The sequence below is a fragment of the Arvicanthis niloticus genome, chromosome 9 (assembly GCF_011762505.2).
Source record: "Arvicanthis niloticus isolate mArvNil1 chromosome 9, mArvNil1.pat.X, whole genome shotgun sequence".
In the NCBI taxonomy this organism is placed as follows: Eukaryota; Metazoa; Chordata; class Mammalia; order Rodentia; family Muridae; genus Arvicanthis; species Arvicanthis niloticus.
The window spans coordinates 58,742,063-58,765,292 of NC_047666.1; the positions used below are offsets into that span (position 1 = coordinate 58,742,063).

Consider the following 23,230-nt stretch of genomic DNA (forward strand, 5'->3'; position numbering starts at 1 on the left):
ATGTTGAGCAAGCTGGCCTTGAGTTCACAGAGATCTGCCTGTGAACTGAGATTAAAAATGTGTGCTACCTACCAGTGCTTTTTGTTTGGTTGGTTTTTTTTGTTTTTTTTTTTTTGTTTTTTTGTTTTTGTTTTTGAAAATGTTGTTTTTAAACTCTTAAATCCTGCTTCTGAGTCCTGCACCTGAGTCCTGGGGACTTCTGCACCGCATGTGGTTTAATTATTTTTGTAACATTCAAATTAAGTATTATGTTTTCCCATTTATTTGTTTGTTCTATATGTGAATGCCAGTGAGTGGGTACTGTGGAGATGAGAGAGCAACTTGTGGGGGTCTGTTCTCTGCTTCCACTCATTGGTTTGATCTCCGGTTGTTAAGTTTGGCGGCAAGTTTTGCTCACCCAGGTAGCCTCCAACTGGCCCTTAATCACTTCTTTATATAAAGAATTCCCACAAGGCTTGAAATGCAAACAGTTTTACTAGAGACAATATAAAGAGAGAAAGTAACTGTGTCCCTTTCATCATTTAAAATGAAAACCTGAGGGGTTGATACGATGGCTCAGCGATTAGAGTGGTGACTGCTCATTCAGAGGACTGGAGGTTCTCAGTCCCCCACATAGTTACTACTTAACTCCAGCTCCAGGAGATCTGTGCCTTCTGATCTTACAGGCACAAGGCATGCATGTGGTACAAAGACATACATGGAGGCAAAACACTCATATTTATTTATGTATATGTTTGTGTCTGCCACAATGTGTGGGTGTCTGGAGGCCAGAAGAGGGCGTTAAGTCCTTTACAGCTGGAGTTACAGCAGTTGTGGTCTGCCAGACATGGGTGCTATGGAACAGTAGGAAGTGTTGTTAACCACTGAGCTATCTTTCCAGCTCCTGTAAAACAAGTCTTTTTTTTTTTTTTTTTTTTTTTTTTTTTTTTAAGTAAAGTTGGGTATAGTGGTACACATCTTTAAACCCAGCACTTTGGAAGTAGAGCCAGGCAGATTTCTGTGAGTTTGAAGGCAGCCTGATCTAGATATGGAGTTCAGGCCATCTGATGCTACAAGAAACCAATTGATCAATAAAAGAAATAAATCAATAAAAGAAAGAGGTATATAGTACCTTTCCATTTTTTAAAAAAGATTTGTTCTTATATGTGTGTGTATATATATATATACATATATATGTATATATATATACACACATACATATATATGTATATATATACATATATGTGTGTATATACACACAAGAACATATATAATATATGTATATATATTATATATATAATATATGTATATATATAATATATATATATACACATATATATAATATCTATATCTGTGAGTTTACATGTACCACATGCAGGTACCCATGGAGGCCAGAGGGCATTAAATCCCATAGAACTGGAATTGCAGGCAGTTTAGAGTCTCCTGATGTGGGCTTGGGAGCCAGGGTCCTCTGCAAGAGCATTGAACACTCTTAACTGCCAGCGTCTCCAGTCTGTCTGTAGGACTGTTCATCCAGTTCATCATTTCCCTTCTTTTTCTCTGTGGTGGTGGGGATGTGCATGAGGGGAGTGGGGTAGGACATGTGTGTGCATGTGGAGGTCAGAGTTGATGTTGGTGTCTTTTTTTTTTTCTTCTTATTTTAGATAGGGTCTCAATGAACCTAGAGCTCACTGATTAGCCAGCAAGCTCTGGTAATCCATCTCTGCCTATCCAGTGCTGGAGTTACAGGCGTGTACCTCCAGCAGAGACAGGTAGATCTCTGAGTTCAAGGCCAGCCTGGTTTGCATAGCGAGTTCCAAGCCACCCAGGGATATAGAGACCCTGTCTTAGCTGTGTCCCCTCATCCCTGAAAAAAATTATTTTGGCTAAACTCAATAGAGTTATTTTACTAAAATTGATTTTATTTTTACAAATTTTAAATGTGTGGACGTTTGCCTGCATATATGTACATGTACTGTGTGTTGCTCTCCTTGAACTGGAATTACTGTTATGTGGGTGCTGCTATGTGGATACTGGGAACTGAATCCAGGTCCTCTGTAAGAACAGAAATGCTGTTAACCACTGAGCCTTCCCTCCAGCCCCTAAAATTCTAGATTTTGAAGGCAAATGTGCAGAGAACCTCTAGAAGATCTTCTAGAAGCCTGGCCAAAGTTTGACCACAATCTTTTTCAGTGTTGTTATGTATACTAGAGAAAAAGACCTCTGGCCTTGCATTTTTTCAGGACTTTTCAGAGTCTTATCACAAGAAGTCTTTCCCAGGTTGTAGACCTTAGCTGTTCCTCCCCTAGAACTGTTTGAAGGACTTCGTAGTGAAGTGATAGAACCTTCTGGAGGTCCTTTCAGTGGTAGCCTCACCCTAGGCCACACTCACAGTTCTGGTAAACCAGTTGAAGGCTGATAGAGTAGAATCTGACTCTGGAGTGAACAAGAGCTGCCTATACGCCAGTCAGAGGACTCTGAGTTCTTGATGCCTAATGCACTGTCTTGGCTGTAGTGGCCACACTTAGCTTGTGGTTTTCTTTCTACTCTTCTGACTGCTCCAGGCTAGACTGAGAGGTTTCCCTGGATCGTCTCAGTTTTCTCTGGTTTTTTTTGGCTTTGATCCTCCTGCCTCCGCCCCCTTAGTGCTGAGATCACTCCCAGTGCTTTTCAAAGAAGTTTTTTTTTTCCCCCCCAAATGTATTTTTGTTTGAAGGGGGAGCAGGTGTGTGTGTCATGATACACATGTGGTGGGGGAAGAGCAGGTGTGTGTGCCATGATACACATGTGGAGAGGAAGCAGGTGTGTGTGCCATGGAGGTCAAAAGACAACTTGTGGTACACATACATATTACAGGCAAAACACTCATAAAATAATAGGAATAAATGAAACCTTTAAAAAGGAAAAGGCCTCACAGTGGTCAAGCACTTGTGTATGGGCAAGGCCCTAGGTTCCATCTTCAGTACTTAGAACCAGAAAGAGAGAAGACTTTTGCCTTCTATTTCAATAATGTAATTATACTTCTAGATTTTTATGTGAATTTGTACAATTCAGAGACTTTTATAGAGTATAAATTTAGTATAGTAATTTTTATATAATATAGAATAATTGATGGGAAATCGACCCTCTAGGTGGCTCAGGATAACTCTCAAGTTATCCCCTACCTGTATCTGTAAACACATAATAAGTTTTTAATTTAATGGAGAGAGCTGGAAGGTTGGCTCAGTGGTTAAGAGTACTTGTTGCTTTGGTAGGCGATGCTGGTTCAGTTCCCAGCACCTTCGTGGTAGCTCACATCTATCCATCACTCCAGTTTCAGGGTTCTGACACCCTCTTCTGACCTCTGAGATACCAGGCACATATGTGTTACACATACATACATGCAGGCAAAGCACTCATACATAAAATAAGTCTAAACATTTTTATAGAAAGTTAAAATAGGTTCCAATAGGATCTAATATTCTTTTTTTTTTGTTTTTTTTTTTGTTTTGTTGTTTTTTTTTTTTGTTTGTTTGTTTTTTTTTTGGACAGGGTTTCTCTGTATAGCTCTGGCTGTCCTGGAACTCACTCTGTAGACCAGGCTGGCCTCGAACTCAGAAATCCGCCTGCCTCTGCCTCCCAAGTGCTGGGATTAAAGGCATGCGCCACACAGCCCAGCAGGATCTTATATTCAAAGAGTAAAACTGATTAGAGCTCTTATAGATAGAAAAGTTACTCAGGGAAAGAGTGCTGAGTTTCTGAAAGAGTGAGTTAGGTGGTAGTGCATGCCTTTAATCCCCTAAAGGCAGATCTCTAAGAGTTTGAGGCCAACCTGGTCTACAGAGTGAGTTCCAGGACAGCCAAGGCCATACTCATCTCAATAAAATGAACAGCAAAACAAAACAAAAAACAACAACAAAAAATGAGGTAGGGCACCTAGAAAGCTAGCTGGGGAGACACACAGGAGCCAAGTGGTTAGATTCAGCTAGGGTCAGGCTACTCGAGTGGAATGGTTAGGATACTGCCACTGGCTCATTGCAGCTGCCCCGTCTAAACACCTCCATAAATAGGAGATTGGATTTATGGATACCAGACAACAAGAAAGTAAAATAATAAAAAGGTAAATGTCCACATTACAGTGCTCCTGCTGGCCTATAATACATAATAGGCATCAGGAAACTTACATTTTTACTTATTTATTGTGTATCTGTGTCCTGCAGTGCCTCAGTGTGAATATGGAGGTCAGAGGACAAGTTGTGGAATATTAGGTGTAAGATTTTGAATTAAGCGATTTATAATTTAAAAAAGATTTTAATTTTAAATTATGTGTATATGTGTGTGTATGTATGTGCACATGCCCATAGAGGCCAGAGACATCAGATTCCTCTAGAGTTGGAGTTACATGTGATTGTGAGCTAACTTGGGTGCTGGGAACTGAACTTGTGACCTCTGCAAGAACAGTGTGCTCTCAACTCCTTAGCCATGTTTCTAGGCCCATAATCCATAATTTTTAAATTGCTTGGCATTCTGTATACCTCTATGAAATCTCACAGTTTGCTATGTCCAGCCAGGGAAAGTGAATTATATCTTTGTCCAATATATCCATGCTGTTATGGATATATTGAGGTGACTATTATTAAAGAAACGAAAAAAACATAAAGGGGGATGGAGTTCAGGATGTCTCCAATGTGTTTGCCACATGTGTGGAAATAGAAAAATTAGGAAGTTCCAGTGAGATGGCTTAGTGGGTAAAGGTGCTTGCCATGTAGGCCTGGCCACCTGAGTTTGATCTCCAGAACCCTGGAAAGGTGGATGGAAGAAGAGAACTGATTCCACATGAACACCATGGCAGGTTCCCTCCGCACCACCCAAGACAGTACAAAAGTAGGAAAGAATAAAAAACCAAAACCTGAAAATTTACTCTTGATTTGAATAATTAAGTTACTGTTTGTATGGAAATTAAATGGTTAGTTGTAAAGACCACTGGAAGGAAAATGTTGAGACATTTACTTTGGGAGTTAGATGAGTAATTGGGATCAATGGAGAAGTTGATTGGTTTGTAACCAAGTTTAAACTGAAAGAAACTTTTTGTTTTTAGATTTCCAGTATCTCTAATAGACCTCCTTGGAGCTCCTTCAGTCAATTCAATGGCGTCCTCTACGACTGTGCCTCTAGGATTTCACTATGAAACAAAATATGTTGTTCTCAGCTACTTGGGACTTGTCTCTCAGGAGAAACAACAAGGTACTGTCTTTGGTTAATGATGGTTATGTTGCTCATTATAAGGCCATGATCTGTAGAAGTATGTGTCTAAGTAATGTGTAATGTGTATGTGTGAGATCAAGTAATATTAACGAGCTTCAGAAAGCAGTCACCTACCCCACTCCTGTTCCAGTTCTAGTTGCAACCAATTTTAATGATTTTTCTTTTGATTTTTGGTTTGTTTTTTCATTTTGTTTTATTTCAATTATGAGTGTGTACATTCTGTGTGGGCATGTCCATTCCATGATGTGTGTGCAGTGGTCAGAAGAACGTTGGTGAGTTGACCCTTTCTATCCACCCTAGAGGTCCAGGACAACTCAGGCTTTTTGGCAGACATCTTTACCTCCTTGGCCATTTTAATCACACTTTGTCTGAGACAGAATCTGGCCATGTAGCCTTACCTGTCCTGAAACTCGTTATGTAGACCAGGCTACCCTTTAATTAGGGTCACTTCTGTCTCTGCCTCCCAAATGCTGAGAATAGAGGCAGGTGGTCTTCCTTTCTTCATTCTTCGCTCCCTCCCTTCTTCCCTCCTTTCTTCCCTCCCTTCTTCCCTCCTTTCTTTCCTTCCTTCCTTCCTTCCTTCCTTCCTTCCTTCCTTCCTTCCTTCTTTAAACATTTATGTGTATGAGTGTTTAACTTACATACATGTATGTGTGCCATGCATGTGCACGCCTGGGGCATGTAGATATCAGAAGAGGGCAATGGATTCCCTGAAACTAGAGTTATGGATGGTTGTGAGTTACCATTGGGTGCTGGATATCAAATTAGATCCTCTACAAGAGCGGCAAGTGCTCGTCACTACTGAGCCATCATCCAGCTCCTTATGCTTTGTTTTTTGTTTTTTTTTTTTTTTTTAATTTTGTGATGGGTGTCTTAGTTAGTTTTATTGCTGTGAAGAGACACCATGACCACTGCAACTGTTATAAAGAAAAATATTTAATTGGGTCTGGCTTACAGTTCAGAGGTTTAGTCCATTATCAACATGTGGTAAACATGGTGGGGTACAGACGGACATGGTGATGAAGAAGGAGCTGAGCTGATCGTTCTCTATCTTGATCCGAAGGCAGCAGGAAGAGAACTGGCTTGAGCTTCTGAGACCCCAAAACCCACCCCCAGCAACACACCGCTTCCAACAAGACCACACCCACTCCAACACACCTCCTACAGTTCCACTCCCTAGGAACCTATGGAGCCATTTTCATTTAACTACCACAGTGGGTATGTGCTTGTGTATAGACACACACGTGTGGAGGTCAGAGGACAACTTTGTTTTTTAAGATTTATTTATATGAGTGCTGTAGCTGCAGAGGACAACTTTGTTGGCAGTTAATTCTCTTTTTCTACCTTTGTGACATGGTCTTATGGTATCCTTGGCAGAATTGAAACTTGATATGTAGACCATGCTGGTATTGAACTTATAGGCACACACTTGCCTATATACCTCTTGAGATTCTGTGTATTTGCAGCCAGATGCCTGGTCCTGTTTTTGGTTTTGTTTTTTGAGTAAAGGTCTCATGTAGACCAGACTGATCTTACATGGTGGCACAAACCTGTATTCTAGTACTTGGTAGGTGAGGACAGAAGGATTAGGAATTCAAGTCCATTTTTACCACATAGAGAAATCAAGGCCAATCTGGGAGACATGAGACCTTGTCAACAAATAAAAACAAGACTCTGAGGGTGGCTCAACAGAAGGAATGAACCAGGCGTAAGTGTCCCCTGAACTCCAGGCATGTGACATACTTTGCCTACGCATATGAAGGCTAAATTAAAAAAAAAAATCTTGTAATTCACTATTGAATATTAAATTTATGTAAAATGTTCAGATGTCTGAGAGACTCTAATTTTCAGTATAATTTTTTGTGTTATAATGTATGTACTTATCTTGATTTAAATTTGTTTTATTACATTTATTTATGGTGGGTATGTACATGCACGTGCGTGTGTGTATGGGTGTGTGCATGTGAGTGAGAGGGAGGAAGAGGAGGAAGGAAAAGAGAGAGAGAGGAAGAGGAGGAGGAGGAGGAGGAAGGACAGCCAGTTTGTGAGAGTTGATTCTCTCCTACCATGTGAGTACTAGAGATGGAACTTAGGTTGTTTTCATGGGAATAGGTTAGTTACTGAGAGAGTGGGTTTGTTATTAAGATCATTTTAGAACTAGCAAGATGGCAAGATGGTTCAGAGGATAAAGATGCTTGTGCAAGTCAGGTGACCAGAGAACTGACCTTTAAAAGAAGTTCACTTCTGCATGTGAGCTGAGATGTGTGTATGTACACATGTGTGTACACATAAGTAATAAAAACATTCTTAACAATGGAAAACATCAAAAGTAATGTAAAACCAAGTCAATCTTGTCTTGCTCTTGCTTTCCCTCTCCCCTTTCTCTTGTTTTTTGTTTTGGGGACAAGGTATTTCTGTATAGCCCTGACTGATGTGGAACTTGCTATGTAGATCAGGCTCCAACTCCACCCACCTGTGTCTCTTCAGTCAGGATTCAAGTATCCAGGCCTACACCAGCACTCCCAACCCTCTCTTGTTAGTTTTAAGATTTCCTAAGTCAGGCTGGAGAGATGACTCCATAGTTAAGAGTACTGACTGCTCTTCCAGAGGTCCTGAGTTCAATTCCCAGCACCCATATGGTGGTTCACAGACATCTGTAATGAGATTCTGGTGTGTTTGAAGATAACTACAGTGTGCTCATATACTTAAAATAAATAAATAAAAAATTAAAAAAAAAAAAAGACTTCCTAAGTCTCTTGGAGGGATGCAGTGTGGATAGACTGCTTGCACTTTGGAGCTTACAGGTTCTACAAACTGAATGGCATGTAGATGGCTTCAGAGACTGACCTACTGGTTGACCCTGTGTCAGGGTTCTCAAGCTGTTCTGGGATTGGCTGACTTCTGTCTTTTCTGTCCACTTGTGACATCACATGCATTTTTCACCACAGATGGCTTGTGTTTTCATTTTCATTTGGATCAAAATAGTGCTTTTTCTTCAGATTTTTCTGATTGACTTTTGTGTTACTTACAGGTATACTAATTAATCTTCAAGTATTCAGGGATTTTATTTTTATTATTAGTCTTTATTACTGATTCTATGTGGTCTGATTAAATATAGCATGATTTAAGATTTAATTAACTCAACATCATATTCTCTTTTTTTTGTTTGTTTGTTTTTCAAGACAGGGTTTCTCTGTATAGCCCTGGCTGTCCTGGAACTCACTCTGTAGACCAGGCTGGCCTCGAACTTAGAAATCCGCCTGCCTCTGCCTCCCAAGTGCTGGGACTAAAGGCGTGCGCCACCACCGCCCGGCAAATTATTCTTTTTGTATGACTACCACCTGAATGATTTTTTTTTCACCTGAATGATTTTGAAGCTTCCTTTCATTGTCTTGTTTTCTTTTCCTTTTTTCTTGTTTGTTTCCAGACAGCGTTCGTTCGTTCTTTCTTTCTTCCTTTCTTTCTTTCTCTTTCTTTCTTTCTTTCTTTCTTTCTTTCTTTCTTTCTTTCTTTCTTTCTTTCTGAAATACTGCTGGTATTGAATGTCCCATTTGAAATATTCTAATTTTTTCTATTATTGATTTTCTGTAAATTTGTAGTATTTTGATGAGTTTTTATAGTTTGGTGATAATTTTGGTTTTTTTTTTCTATTATTTCAGGATAGTAAACTCCATACTTTGCCTTCTCCTGATAACATCAAACACTTTCCCTTGATAACATCTACACTGTTGTGCCTTAAAGTCAGAATATTTAAATCATTTTTCTTTTTTTCTTGTTTGACACATCGGCATTTATAGGAGAAATAAAGGGAATGGTGTGGTGTGTTAGCTGGCACAGGGGCTCAGCAGTGAGGAGTTAGAGTTACAGCAGTGTCACTGTGGTTTGTGATAAGCATCAGTGTGAAGCCAAGTCTGGGTTGCAGCTGTCATCTTTGCTGGCCCTGAAACAGCCCTGAGCTACACATGGATAAGGGTGGCTGTGCTCCAGTGAAATTTTACTTTGGGCCCTTATTTCCTGTTCATTTAGTTGTACTTTCTTTTCTTTCTTTTTGGTAGTACTGAGATTGAACCTGTAATATCATGAACAAATACTAAAATGACGACTATGTTCCCTTTCACCTCTCTGATAAGAACAGGTCTGGGGTTGTGGCCAGGGCCACCGTTTGTAAAGGTCTTCTTTAGCTTTTTATGCTTCTTGCTATCCCCACCTTCATAGCTGATTTCGTATACATGTCCCATTTTTTTATTTAAAATTTATCCCTCTTCTGGGAGCTCTAGAGATGGCTTAGTGGTTAAGAGCACTGACTGCTCTTCCAGAGGACCGGGGTTCTCATTTCCCAGCACCCACATGACAGCTCACTGCTGTCTGTTACTTCTCTTCCAGGGGAATCAGACACGATGGTATGATGATACAGACCAGCACACATAAAATAAATTATTATTATTATTATTATTATTATTATTATTATTATTATTATTATTTTAAAAGACCCCTCTCCCTTCCTTCTCTTTTTGAGGCAGAATTGTGGCCCAAGATAGCCTTGAACTTCAGATACTCCTGTTAGTCCCTCAGTACACACTGTCAGCCTCTGTTTCTGCATTAATTTAAAAAACACAAGCAAAAGCCAAACCATTCAAACAACAACGTTTGCTACTCAGGTTTGAAACCTGAGTCATTCTTTAGTTCTTTTTTGATTATTTGTTTTGGGACAGGATCTCTCTATGTGGCCCTGGTTGTCCAGTGGCCTCTAACTCACAGAGATGTGCCTGCTTCCACTTCCCAAGTGCTGGGATTAAAGGTATGTGCCTTCAGGCCTGTAGTGTTTGTTTTACCATTTTTGTTTTCTTTTGTTTTTTTGGAGGCAGGGTTTCTCTGTGTAACCCTGTGTCGCCCTGGCTGTCCTGGAACTCACAGCGATCTGCCTGCTCCTGCCTCCCCAGTGTTGGCATCAACAATGTGTGCTACCACCAGCAGCTCTGTAGCTCTTTTTTTTTTTTTAATAAAAAAATTTAAAAATGTTATGTATGAGTCTTTTGCCTGCATGTATATTTGAGTGGGAGAGAAAAAAAGAAATAAAGCATGTTTTATTAAAGACAAGGTAGTCCTTGGTAGACAAGGTAGCACATTACCATGTGGTATCAGATTGCAGGAACTAGGGAAAGCTGTTATAGTAGGTAGTCTGTGACTGTAACATGCGAAGTTCATTGATTGTAACCTGTAAGCCAAATCCTCCCCAACTTGCTTTTGGTCCTGGTGTTTTGTCACAGCAGTCAAAACCTAAGACAGGATCTAGTTCTCTGTCCTCCTTGGGCCTCTGCCACACAGAGAATATATTCGCACACACATACACATAAGTTAAAAAAAAAAAAGACTAAACCTAAACATGAAGGCTGTGTGTCGGTAGATGTCACTAATCTTAGCACTCAAGAAGCTGAGGCCTGGGCTGGAGAGATGACTTGTGGTTAAGAGCACTGGCTGCTTTTCTAGAGGATCCAGGTTCAATTCTCAGCACCTACATGGCAGCTCACAACTGTATGCAACTCCAGTTACAGGGGATTTGACACCTTCTCTGGCCTCCTTGGGCACCAGACATATGTATGTGGTACATAGACACATATACAGACAAAACACCCATACACATAAAAATAAAGAGGAAGAAGCTGAGGCCTGCCTGAAGATCAGGAGTTAAGGCTAGTCCTGTCCAGCCTGGGCTATATGAGAATATCTCAAAAAACAAACAGAGCAAGACTAAAGACTAGAAAGATGGCTAAGTGGTAAAGAGCACACACTGCTCTTCAGGAGGACCTGAGTTTGGCTCTTAGCATTCATGTCAGATGTGTGAGTCACCTTTGCGGGGAGTCTAGAACATCTAGCCTTCACGTGTATACTGTGGTATGCATATGTAACATGTATGCATGAGCACAAACATACATTCATAATAACAAGAATTAAAATTGAAAAATTGATAGCTGTCCTCATTGTTTTTCCCCCTGAGACAGTGTTTCTCTGTGTAACCCCGGCTGTCCTGGAACTCGCTCTGTAGACCAGGCAGTTCAGTCAGTCAGTGCAGGAAGCAGTGCAGTGGGGTTGAGTTCAGTTTGTGCAGCAGAGGCAGTTTATGTCAGAGAATATGAAGGGGCCAGAAAATTAGAACAAACTGCCAGAGTTAGCTCTACCCTAAGCAGAACAATTCAGAAAGAAGCCGAGAGAAGCCAGATTGAATCAGTCAGCTTGGAGAGGTGTGCGAGCCGGAACAGCTGAGTTGAACCAGCCAGCCAGAGCCAGCCTTGCTGTGTTCAGTAAGCACTCTACCTATCACTGGGCTTCAGAGTCTTACTGTGAGCCCACTTGGCCTTCAGCTTCCGACCTCTCTGCTGAAGCCTTCAGTATGCTGAGATTATAGGCTTGTACGACCAAACATTAGAGTGACCTTCCTAAGGAAAACACTAGTTTCTTCTGGCTGTCTTCTTACCTGTTTATTCCCTGGAATGTGATTTAGATCTCACTTCTTTTCTTTTCTTTTCTTTTTTTTGGGGGGGGGGGGGCGGGGGGGGAGTGGTTTTTGAGACAGGGTTTCTCTGTGTAGCCCTGGCTGTCCTGGAACTCACTCTGTAGACCAGGCTGGCCTCAAACTCAGAAATCCACCTGCCTCTGCCTCCCAAGTGCTGGGATTAAAGGCATGCACACCACTGCCTGGTTTAGATCTCACTCCTGTGTAACAGGATTTATTATAGCACGGTTGTTAGGGTTTGGTTTCAAGTTTGGGGAGCAGTAACTGAGAGGTGGCTATAAAAGGTGGACTCTTCACAGCTGAGGGTTTTCTGTCACATTATGTCTTTTTCATTATTTCCTAAGTGAGTCATGTTCTGGGTGTACTTTTCTGTGAGTAGTTAACTTGTAAACATTTTTTCTGAACTAGGCTTCTGTACCGCATTAGTTTGTGTTAAGTCTCTTTTCTTTCTCTTCTTTGAGTTTTCTGTTTTTTTTCTTTGACACAGGGTCTCATGTAGGTTAGCTGGCCCTGATCTAGGTTGGGATTACCAGTGTGAACTACCATACTTGGTTTGAATTATATATTTTGACTACTTGGAATCCTTCTGCCTTGCATGTTATATGCTGAGTGTTATGTTTTGTTACATTCAATGGCATATATCAACATAGACCACTTTGTTTCTGTGCTCATTAATTTAATAAGGAGACATTTCTATTCTTTTTCTGTGTAGTACTAGGAGTTGAATCCAGAGTCTCATGGATGCTAATTATGTGTCCCACCTCTGAGCTACAGCCCCCTGGCATTATATAATTTTTTTTGGAAGGATAGTTACATTGTCAACAGTAGTGTGACAGTCAAATACATATGTTTATAATAACCTCTTAGTCCTTCTAAAACTGCTAGTGCCTGCTATTTTTCTAATTTTCAATGAATTTGACTCTTTTAGGTATTTCATAATAAGTGTTTGTCATTTTGTGACCTGTGTTTTACACTGTGGTGTGTCTTTTTGTATACCACATTTTGTTTATCCATTCATCTGTTTATGGAGATTTGTGTTTTTTTACATTTTAGCTATTGTGAGTAATTCTACCTTGAACATGGATGTGCAAATATGTGCTAAGTTCCTGTTTTGAATTCTTTTTGTTGTTTTGAGACTAGGTCTCATGTAGCCCAGGCTAGCCATGTAGCTGGAGGTGACCTCGAAGTCCTCCATCTTCTACCTTCTGAGTGTTGACTTATAGGTTTATGGGCCTATGGCTGAGCAGGGAAAGCATGTCACATAAAATATGCCTGGTTTATGTGACAGCAGGGATAGCACCCAGGGCTTTATTGCATACCAGGCAAGCGTGCAGCCAACTAAGCTACATCCCTGGCTCTCGTTTTGAATTCTGCCTGGAATATATCCAAGATGTAGGATTGCATTGTCATATGTAATTCTATATTTAAATATTATTTATTTGGACTTTTTGAAATGGAGTCTCACTAACTCAGGTTGGCCTGGAACTCACTCTGTATCCTAATTTAGCCTTAAACTCATGCATACTTTGTGTATGTGTCTGTGTGTGTCTGTGTGTGTTTGTTGCATATGGAGGTTCATAGGACATAGAACAACTTTCTGAAATTAGTGCTCTCCATTTTCGAGTGGGTTCTGAGTGTAGAACTCAGCTCACCATGCTTGTGCTGCAAGCCCCTTTACCTGCTGAGTCATGTCTTAGGCCCTTTGCTCCCAAGCCCTTGTGGTTTTAATTTGTCTTTCTGTAGTGGCTAATGATGTTGAACACACTTTTATGTGCTAACTGGCCATTGTATATGTGTGGAGAAATCTGTTTCCTATCCTTTTTTTGTTTTTGAATAGTTCTTTCACTTTTGTTCTTGAGCTGTAGGGATTTATATATTATATATTCTGGATGCTCAATGTGGTTTCTAGGTACTTTATCCATTTAGTGATTTTGACTTTCATAGTTTACGGTTTACTTCCTGCTACTAAAGTTTCATTCTGATGAAGTTCAGTGTTTGTTTTCTTTGATTTCTTGTGCTTTTGATGTTACTTCAGAAAGCATTGACTAGAGTTTCATAGCTTTCTCTGTCTCTGTCTCTCTGTCTCTGTCTCTCTCTTTCTGTCTCATGTAGCCCTGGCTGTCCTGTAACTAACTCACTCTGTAGACCAGTCTGGCTTCAAACTCACAGAGATCCTCCTGCCTCTGCCTCCTGAATGTTGGGATTAAAGGTCTGTACCACCACTGACTGGCAGCTTTATCTCTTAAATTTAGGTCTCAGATCAATTTTTGGGGTGATTTGTTTTGTGTGTGTGTTTGAAGTAATAGTTGATTCTTTTAGAATATGTAGTTGTCCTTGACCACTGTGTATTGAAGATGTTCCTCTGTACTTGAACAGCCTTGATACCCTTCTCAAAAATTTGATAGGCTGAGATGCGGAGGTGCACACCTGCCATTCCATATGAGTTTTAGAGTTTTAGAGACTGAAGCGGGAAGACTGTGAGTTTAGAGCTAATCCAGTACTTAGTGAGATTTAGTTTTAAAAAGTAACAAATACAAAAATATCAGAAATTTACTTATTATAAATATATTTCTAGTCTTAAATTCTTCATGTTTTATGATAATCTGCTATCTTTTTCTTTGTTTGCTTCTGAGACAGAGTCTCATGTAGTGACCTTGTTCTCTGGACGATGAGAGTCCAGCACATGGGACTTCTTGCTCTTACTATTTTATTTTATTTCATTCTTTTGAGACAGGGTTTCTCAGTGTAATCAGCCCTGGCTGTCCTGGACTCTCTTTGTAGACCAGGCTGGGCTGGAGCTCACGGAGCTCTGCCTGCCTCTGCCTCCTGAGTGCTGGACTAAAGGCGTGCGCCACCACACCTGGCTGCCGTTGTCACTCTCTGTAACTTACAGACTTGGGAGTTGATGTTAGTTCAGGCTCAGACTTGTTTGTTTTTTATCTTAATTTACTTTCTGTTGCTGTGACAAATGAACACCATGATGAAAAGTAGCTTGGGGAGGAAAGGGTTCATTTGGCTTCTCTGTTGTGAACAGTCTGTCATTGAGGGGACCCAAGGTGGGAACCCAAACAGGGCAGGAACCTGGAGGTCAGAGCTGGAGCAGAGGGCACAGAGGAGTGCTGCTTACAGGCTTGCTCCTTGTGGCTTACTCAGCCTGTGATCTTAAACCACAGAGGACCACTTGCCCAGGGGTGACAACTGCCCACAGTGGGCTGGACCTACCCACATGTACCATTATTTAAGAAAATATCCCGTAGACTCACCTACAAAGTCATCTAATGGTGGCATCTTCTCAGTTGAAGTTACCTCTTTCTAAATGACCCTAGCTTGTGTCAAGTTGACGAAGAAAAGAAAAGAAAAGAAAAGAAAAGAAAAGAAAAGAAAAGAAAAAGAATAAAACAGAAAAACTGTGCAGGTCTCACTGTGTTGCTTTGCTGACTTGGGACTCAGGAGATTTGCTTGTCTCTGTCTCCCAAGTGCTGGGATTAAAGGAGTATACCATCATGCTCAGCTACTTAATTTAAAATTTAATTGATTAGTTAATTAGTTTAGAGACAGTCTCACTATGTAGCCTTTGCTTTCCTGGAATTCTCTGTGTAGATTGGACAAGCCTCAAATTCACAGAGCTCCATTTCTCTCTGACTCTTAAGTGCTAGGATTAAAGGTCTGCACCACTATGCTCAGCTGAAAAACATGATTTTTAGATTTATTTATTTTATATTATGCATCTTAGTGCCTATATACCTGCCTATATGTATGTGTGCCACATGTGTACCTGGTGCCCGCAAAGGTCAAAAGGAGAAAATCCGACAGAGAGAACTCTAGCCATGAATGGTTGTGAGTGCTGGGCACCAAACCCAGGTTCTCTGCAAGAGCAACAAAAGGCCATTTCTCCAGTCTGCCCTCAGAGGTAATTTTAGTGTGTCTCAGTTTGGAGATTTGTAGGTACAGAATTTACTTCTCTTTGATTTAGTCCATTCAGTTGGCCAAAATGTGTTAGTGGTACTCAGTTGGAAAGCTCTGGCTGGATTTCAGTGCTAGGACATGCTGACTGCTGACTCAGTTGTCTCTTAGTTTGGACTGAAGTGGGTGGACTTTAGTGTGCTGATGTCTGTTTGTCTTTGGACTCTTTTCCCTGCATCATTGGACAGGATTCATGCTGCATTGCCCCTGCTGTGTAGTTACGTCTGGGTGGAGAGGATTAGTTAGATGAAGATCACTGAGTCTGTCTGTCCTTGGGTAGCTAGCTAGCCTTTTGTATCCTAACAGCAGTAGCCTTTTTCTGGTGTAGGCTTTCCACATGGCTTATTATCCAGTATGACAACTTGTCCTGTGTGATCAGCATCATGTCAGTTTCATGAGAATGGGCACTCCTCGAATCAGCTGCTTCTCCTTAATCTGCTGGGGTGTGAGGCATATGGTAACCAAGAAAATGTCATTTACTGTGTGGGTTGCTGCTGGTGGTAGGGGCTGTGTGGGGCTGTGTATGTTTTGGACGTGCGTGTCTTCCAGAAAGAAGCTCATGACAGATGGCATCTCTTATTTCTTATTTGAGACTGTGTACAAAAACTATAATCATATATTCTAGGGTTCAGTAATAATCGCTTAACAGAATGATTCATTCCCCCACCCCTCTCTCCTGTCCTAAGTTGTGACAGTTGTGATGCCTCAGCCTCCCAAATGCTGAGATTATAGGCATGCGCTACCACTGCAGACAGAGGTCTGTTTTTGAATGTTGTTTCTTCATGGGTCATCGGTGCACGGCAAGTACTGATGAGGGCTGGTTGATTTGCAGACTTAGTTCTCATACGTGTGGAGGCAGTAGTTGAGGTCTGACTCCTTCCTTCCCTTCCTTATATTTCCTATCTTGATCTGCTGTCATAAATAAATGGTGTATTTATTGCCTTGTATATGTGGTTAGTTAGTTTTCATATTCTCTTGTAGAAAATCACTTCTCAATTTACTTACTTTTAAAAGTTTTTGCTATTTTAGTAGCCTCAAAGCAGTAGTAAATAACTTTTTATTTCTTTACATTTATATATGAACCATCTTTTTGTCTATATAAGTTATAGAAATTCAGGGTTTTTGTGTAGGTCGTCTTCTGCCAGCAGTTTGTTCTGTATATGCGGTGAGGTCATGTTCTGTACATATTCTTCTATCCACTGTAATCCTTTAGGTCTGTGCCACAGTGGATAGTGACAGCCACCACTGACAAGTATTTGTCTTTCCTTAGTTCATATTTGACATAAATCTTAGACAAGAATGTGAGTGTCTCAAGTGTTTGTAATCTGGTCAGAACAAAGGGTAAAAGCATCAGATATAGGCTGGAGTACATGTAAGTGTTTAACTGCATGCTTACTGAATAAACGATCCTGATAGTCTTCTACTGAACTTCAAGCATAGTAAGTGTAACTGGAGAGGAAGAATGTAGTGCAGTTGATAGAGTACTTGCGTAAACCCTAGGCTCAGTCCCCAGACCACATAAAACTGGACATGGAGGAACACAATCCAGAAGTTCAAGGTTACCCTTGACTATCTAGTGAGCTCAAGTCCTGCCTGGGAAAGTTTAGACTCTTGTCTTTAAAAACAAACAAACCAACCAAACCACCACTGAAGACTGAAGACATGATGGAGAAGCAGACTTAAATTGGCACTTGGAGCCGGGCGGTGGTGGCGCACGCCTTTAATCCCTGCACTTAGGAGGCAGAGGCAGGCAGATTTCTGAGTTTGAGGCCAGCCTGGTCTACAGAGTGAGTTCCAGGACAGCCAGGGCTACACAGAGAAACCCTGTCTCAACAAAAAACAAAAAACAAACAAAAAAAAATTGGCACTTGGAGGAAAAATGGAAAAAGAAGGCCAATAAGGTGAAAAGGAAGCATCGGGTGTGTTGCTTATAGTGAAGACATTGGCAGCAGATTCATGCTGGCTTGCTTCTTTTTTATATTTTTTCTATGATTTATTTATTTTTACTTTATGTGCACTTATGTATGTTTGTGCTTTGTCTACATGTATGTTTGTGTGAGGGTGCTGATTACTCTGGAACTGGTGTTGCAGACAGTTGTGAGTTGCCATGTGGGTGCTGGGAATTGAACCCGGGTCCTCTGGAAGAGCAGTTCACACTTCTAACCACTGAGCCATCTCTCTAACCTCATGCTAGGTTGTTTAAAAAAAACATTCTTCACCACATATAATTTGATGTGGCTTATAAGTATGCACTGTGGAGCCAGGCATGATGACACATGCTTGAAGTCTCAGCAACTGGAATGTGGGACAGAAGGATCAAGTTGGATGCCAGTTAGGGCTATTTAGTAAGACTCTTATTTCATCTCCTTTCCTCTCAAAAAAATGTATGCTAGGTGTCAGGAGACAGCTCCATTAGTAAAGTGCCTACCACACAAACCTGAGAACTTGAACTAGATCCCTGCTCCCACATGGTAAAACCAGATGCAGTGGCATTGTTCTATAACCCAGTACTGGGGAGGCAGAGACAAATGGATCCCGAGAACTCACTGGCTAGCGAGTGTGCTCCAGCTCAGCAAAGACCCTGTTTCAAAAATAAGATGCTGGGCTGAAGAGATGGCCCAACAGTTAAGAACACTGGCTATGGCAATGTTGGTGTCCATGGTCCATGCTGCCACTGGAAACCAAGTGGAGATCCTAGGCATGTGCTGATGCTGGCCGCGCTGTGGGATGTCTGTGGTCTGACTGTAAAGGCAAGGAAGCTACTTTCACAGAGGTGTCCATTGATGCCTGCAGATGAACAGTTGAGAAAAAGGGACAGAGAAAGTTTCTATGACAACCCATGCCCTCCTACTCCCTAAAAGTAACAGCTTAAAAAGGAAGCCATTAAAGAGAACTCTTAAAAATTGTGATAAGGGGGCTGCAGAGATGGCTCAGTGGTTAAGAGCACTGTCTGCTCTTCCAGAGGTCCTGAGTTCAGTTCCCAGCAACCACATGGTGGCTCACAGCCATCTGTAATGGGATCTGATGTCCTCTCCTGTCATGCAAGCATACATACATCTAGAGTGTGTGTGCATGCACTGCACACACACATTTATGTAGTATATTTATATTATATATACTTATATATAAATAAATCTTAAAAACAAACACTAAACATGACAAAAGAAATACCGTGATAAGGATGTTAAAGCCTGGTTTCCCACAATTGATGGCTTCTGGCTGGGATGCAGGTGGAAAGGACTTAGTTTTCTTTAGGGGGCTGGCCACTGGGAGTTTGACCATGCTTCAGTGAGTGTATATACAACTCAAATTGGACTTGTGTCCCACCCCTTTGTGTGTGTGTGTGTGTGTGAGACAAGGATGGGGTGGATCTGGGAGGACTGGGAAATGAGTGTGATTGGGTTGCAAGATGTGAAATTCCCAAATAAAATTAAATTCCCAAATTAAAATACTATGTTGGTAAAGAGTACTGGCTACTCTTTCAGTGGACCTGGGAGCGATTCCTAGCACCACACAGCAGCTCACAGCAACCGTTTGTAACGCCAGTTCTAGGGCATCCATGAACACCAGACATTCACACGGTACAGACATTTATACAGGCTAAACTCATACCTATAAAACCAAACAACAAATAAACAAAATGTTATAAAGCAATCACAGAAGGCATCTGATGTCAGCCTCTGTCTTCCACTTATGTGTACACACAAGTGCTTGTATGATTGTATGCACACTTGTATCTTGTATACATTCCCCTGCCCTGTACACATACGACAGGAAAATCCAAGGAGTAAAATGAGAAGTAGGACAACTGTAGATTTCCACTCTGAGAATGACATCAAAGCTGTGCTGTCCATGAGGTCCGAGATTGATTCTTAGTCAAAGCCAAGAACAGAGAGGGTATGTGTTCCAGGAATCAGTTTGTTCCAGGAATCACTCACTTCTCTGTCACCGGACACTCTAATGCTTTCATCTGGGTTGAGCACAGTTCTTCAGAGGTTTTTGCTGTTTACTGAGAGCTCTGTCTGTTTACTTCTGAGGCAGGATCTCACTACACATGTAGTTATGATTGACTTAGAATTTGTTATCATACCAGGCTGGCATCAAACATGGCAGCCTCTGACTCCCAAATGCTGGGATTATGGGTATTAAGTCACCATGTCCAGCCCTTCTTAGGGCTCTGTGATATAGAGCACACAGAGATGAGGTAGAACCCTATCTCCATATGGTTCTGGATAAAGATAAGGAAAGGAGGCCTAAGTGAAACTCACTTGAAACAAGTAGCTGGCAGTATCTCAGGGCCATAGCATGACGACTGATGCCTGTTGATACCATTCTCTTCCTGTCTCCTGTTGTGTGTTTCTGGAGTCTCTTCTTTCTCATTTCTGGCAGAAATGAGCAGGGGTTTCTTTTCTATGTTAGACTTCACTCTCAGTACGTAGCCCTACATACTTTTATTAATTATTGTCTCTTCTTGCCTTTTCTCTCTTTCTTTCTTTCTTTCTTTCTTTCTTTCTTTCTTTCTTTCTTTCTTTCTTTCTTTCTTTCTTTCTTTCTTTTTCTTCAATTCTGGGGTCAGAGTTAGGGCTCCTGCATTTGGGCAGGTGCTCTGCCACTGATCAGTACCTCAGCTTTGTTACTATTGCAAAAATACCTTCTATCCTGGATAATGAAATTGGTTTGTTTTCTGACTTAATGCTAAGTATAAATAGGTCTGCTTTTTGTCTCTTGGTTGGTGTTTTGAGATATGGTATTCCTGTGATGCTCAGGCTGGCTCTACAATCCTGATCTGAAGTGACCCTTCTGCCACAGCCTCCACATGTGGCTACTGCTGCAGGATCCTAATAGCGTATCTGTCACTCTTGCTATAGCAACCTCTCTTGTCTCCTCTTGTTTGTTTCAGGAGTTCAACTAGATGTCCCTCCACAGTCCCTGAATCCAGAAGTTTTATTAAAACTTAAATCTGAGATTGAGGAAGAACTGAAATCCTTGGACAAAGAAGTCTCAGAAGGTCTGTTTATTCCTGCTTTCCTGAGCAGTGAGCATATTCTGTTGCCTACGGTTTGGTTGACTTAGTTGATTTTCTTGGTTTTTTTTTTTTTTTTCCTCCTTTTTTTTGTTTTGTTTTTTGTTTGTTTTGAGGCAGGGTTTCTCTGTAGCCCTGGCTGTCCAAGAACTCTCTCTGTAGACCAGGCTGGCCTCAAACTCACAGAATCTGCCTGCCTCTGCCTCCTGAGTGCTGGGATTAAAGACGTGTACCACCACAACAGGCAGCAACTGCCACAGCTGCCTCTTCCTCCTCCAAAGGTTTATTTATGTTTGTGTTCACAGGTTCATAGTACCATGTGAATCCCCACTGTAGGGCAGGCTTCACTTCACAGGTTCATAGTACCATGTGAGTCCCCACTGTAGGGCAGGCTTCACTTCACAGGTTCATAGTACCATGTGAGTCCCCACTGTAGGGCAGGCTTCACTTCCCATCAGAGAATGATTTCCTAGCCTAGTCACTTTGTGCCCCCCAAAATCCACATTTTAAATTGTATTTTATAGCCAGGTGGTTGTGGTGTATGCCTTTAATGCCAGCACACTGGAAGCAGCTGCAGATGGTTCTCTGTGAGTTCAAGGCCAGCCTGGTCTACAGAGTGAGTTCCAGGACAGCCAGGGCTACACAGAGAAACTCTATCTTAGAAAATAACAACAGAAAAGCCCAAAAAACAAAACAAAACAAAAAAACCAACAACTAAAAATATTTTATTTTTGGAAACATTGTAATTACATCATTTCCTTTCTTTCCTTTCCTCCTTCCAGTCCCTCCCATGTGCCTCTCCCATGTTCTCTTCAAAATTCATAGCCCGTTTTTTAAACTGTTGGTGTGTGTTCCTAAATATATAAAGCCTAATAACTTTCAATAAACAACTGATAGGTTATGTTTATAAATAAGTTTCTTGTTAATTGCAAAAGAAGATAAATAGAAATTTATGAACAAACTGGGCATGCTGGGTTGTGCTCATAGTCTCAGCACTTAGGAGGCAGAGAGATGAAGGTCCTTAGAAGTTTGAGGCCATCCTGGGCTACATAGTAAATACAGGTGAACTACAGTGAGACAAACACTGGCAGGAAATAGATGATAGATAGATAGATAGATAGATGGATGGATGGATGGATGGATGGATGGATAGATAGATAGATAGATAGATAGATAGATAGATAGATAACAGATAGACCATTCATAGTGGTTTATGCCTATAATCCCAGCACTTGAGAGACTGAGGTAGGAGAATGAGTTCAAAGCCAGCCTGGGCTATATATCGAGACCTCCATCTAACAAACAAAACAATAAAACCCTCAAAATTTAGGACCTATCAATTTTGTGTTCCAGACAAGATTAGTGTGTATAGTGATTATCTAGTCTTTCCAAGTACCTTATAACTCTTGTTCTTCAGAGTAAATACCTTAGCTTAATGGACTGTCATAAACTTACGCTTTTTCTTTTCTTTTCCTTTCTTTTTTGTTTAATATGTTTTTGAGATTATCTCATTGGACCCAGGTTGACCTCAGATTCATCGTTAGCCAAGGCTGGTCATCCTGCCTCCACCTCCCTAGTATGCTACTATGCCCAGCTTTTTGTTTGTTTGAGACAGGGTTTCTCTGTCTAACAGCTCTGGCTGTCTTTAGAACTCAATTTGTAGACAAGGCTGGCCAGGAACTTACAGTGATGCCTCCACCTTCCAAGTGTGTATCACCATGCCTGACTGATTTTTTTATTTATATTTTATTTTATTGACCCAGAGTCTTGCTGTATAGCCCAGCTGGCTTTGAACTCACAGTGTAGCCCAGGCAGGTTTCCTACTTGAGATCCAGATTATAGGTGTACACCATTACACCTGGCTAGTAGCACGACCTTTAGTACTTTTTTTTTTTAATGTGTATATGGTTGTTTTGTCTGCATGTATGTCTGTGTGTACCTAGTGTCTGTCCATGGAGGCCCAAAAGAGGGCTTTGGATCCTTTGGTACTGGGTGCCTGGAATCCACCCCTTCCCTGCTGGAAGAGCGAGCAGCACGTGCTCTTAACGCCTGGCGATCTCTCCAGCCCTGGTACCACTTACTGATTTTGATCTTTCTTTTCTTTTGTCTTTAGCCTTCTCCAGCACAGGCTTTGACTGTCACACCTCACCAGTGTTTAGTCCTCCTAATCCTGAAAGTTCCATAGAAGACTGCTTGGGCCATCTTGGAGAAAGAGTGTCACAAGATCTGAAAGAGCCTTTGCAGAAAGCATTGCAGACGATTCTCAGCCAGTGAGTTGCAGTTGCCGAGTGGAGTTTGCTTCTGCTAGAGGTCTCTGGGTGTCCAGCAGTCCTGGGCTGGCTGATGGCTGATGCTTTAGGCATTTTTTGACTTTTCCTTCCTTTGAACTTAAAACATCTGCTTTGTGTTTTGAATGCCAGATTTGCCTCAAAGCAGGGATTTAATATCCAAAAAGGCCTGATGGTTTTTATTGACCTGTTGAGCTGTCAGGTTTCAACAGATGCATGTAC

General features: G+C 41.2%; 1 protein-coding gene across 2 annotated transcripts in view; it reads left to right on the plus strand.

Moving 5' to 3' along the window:
* The window catches only part of Bcl2l13 (BCL2 like 13), a 55,086-nt gene that overhangs the window by 5,797 nt on the left and 26,059 nt on the right, over positions 1 to 23,230 (plus strand). Inside the window, exons 2-4 of one of the 2 annotated variants that reach the window (XM_034511907.2) lie at positions 5,057 to 5,202; positions 20,598 to 20,705; positions 22,834 to 22,990. In XM_034511907.2, coding sequence (XP_034367798.1) covers positions 5,106 to 5,202; positions 20,598 to 20,705; positions 22,834 to 22,990 — 362 coding nt within the window. In that variant the 5' untranslated portion in view covers positions 5,057 to 5,105. Of the gene's footprint in view, positions 1 to 5,056; positions 5,203 to 20,597; positions 20,706 to 22,833; positions 22,991 to 23,230 lie in introns of those variants that run through there. The other variant, XM_034511908.2, reaches the window with a different exon arrangement.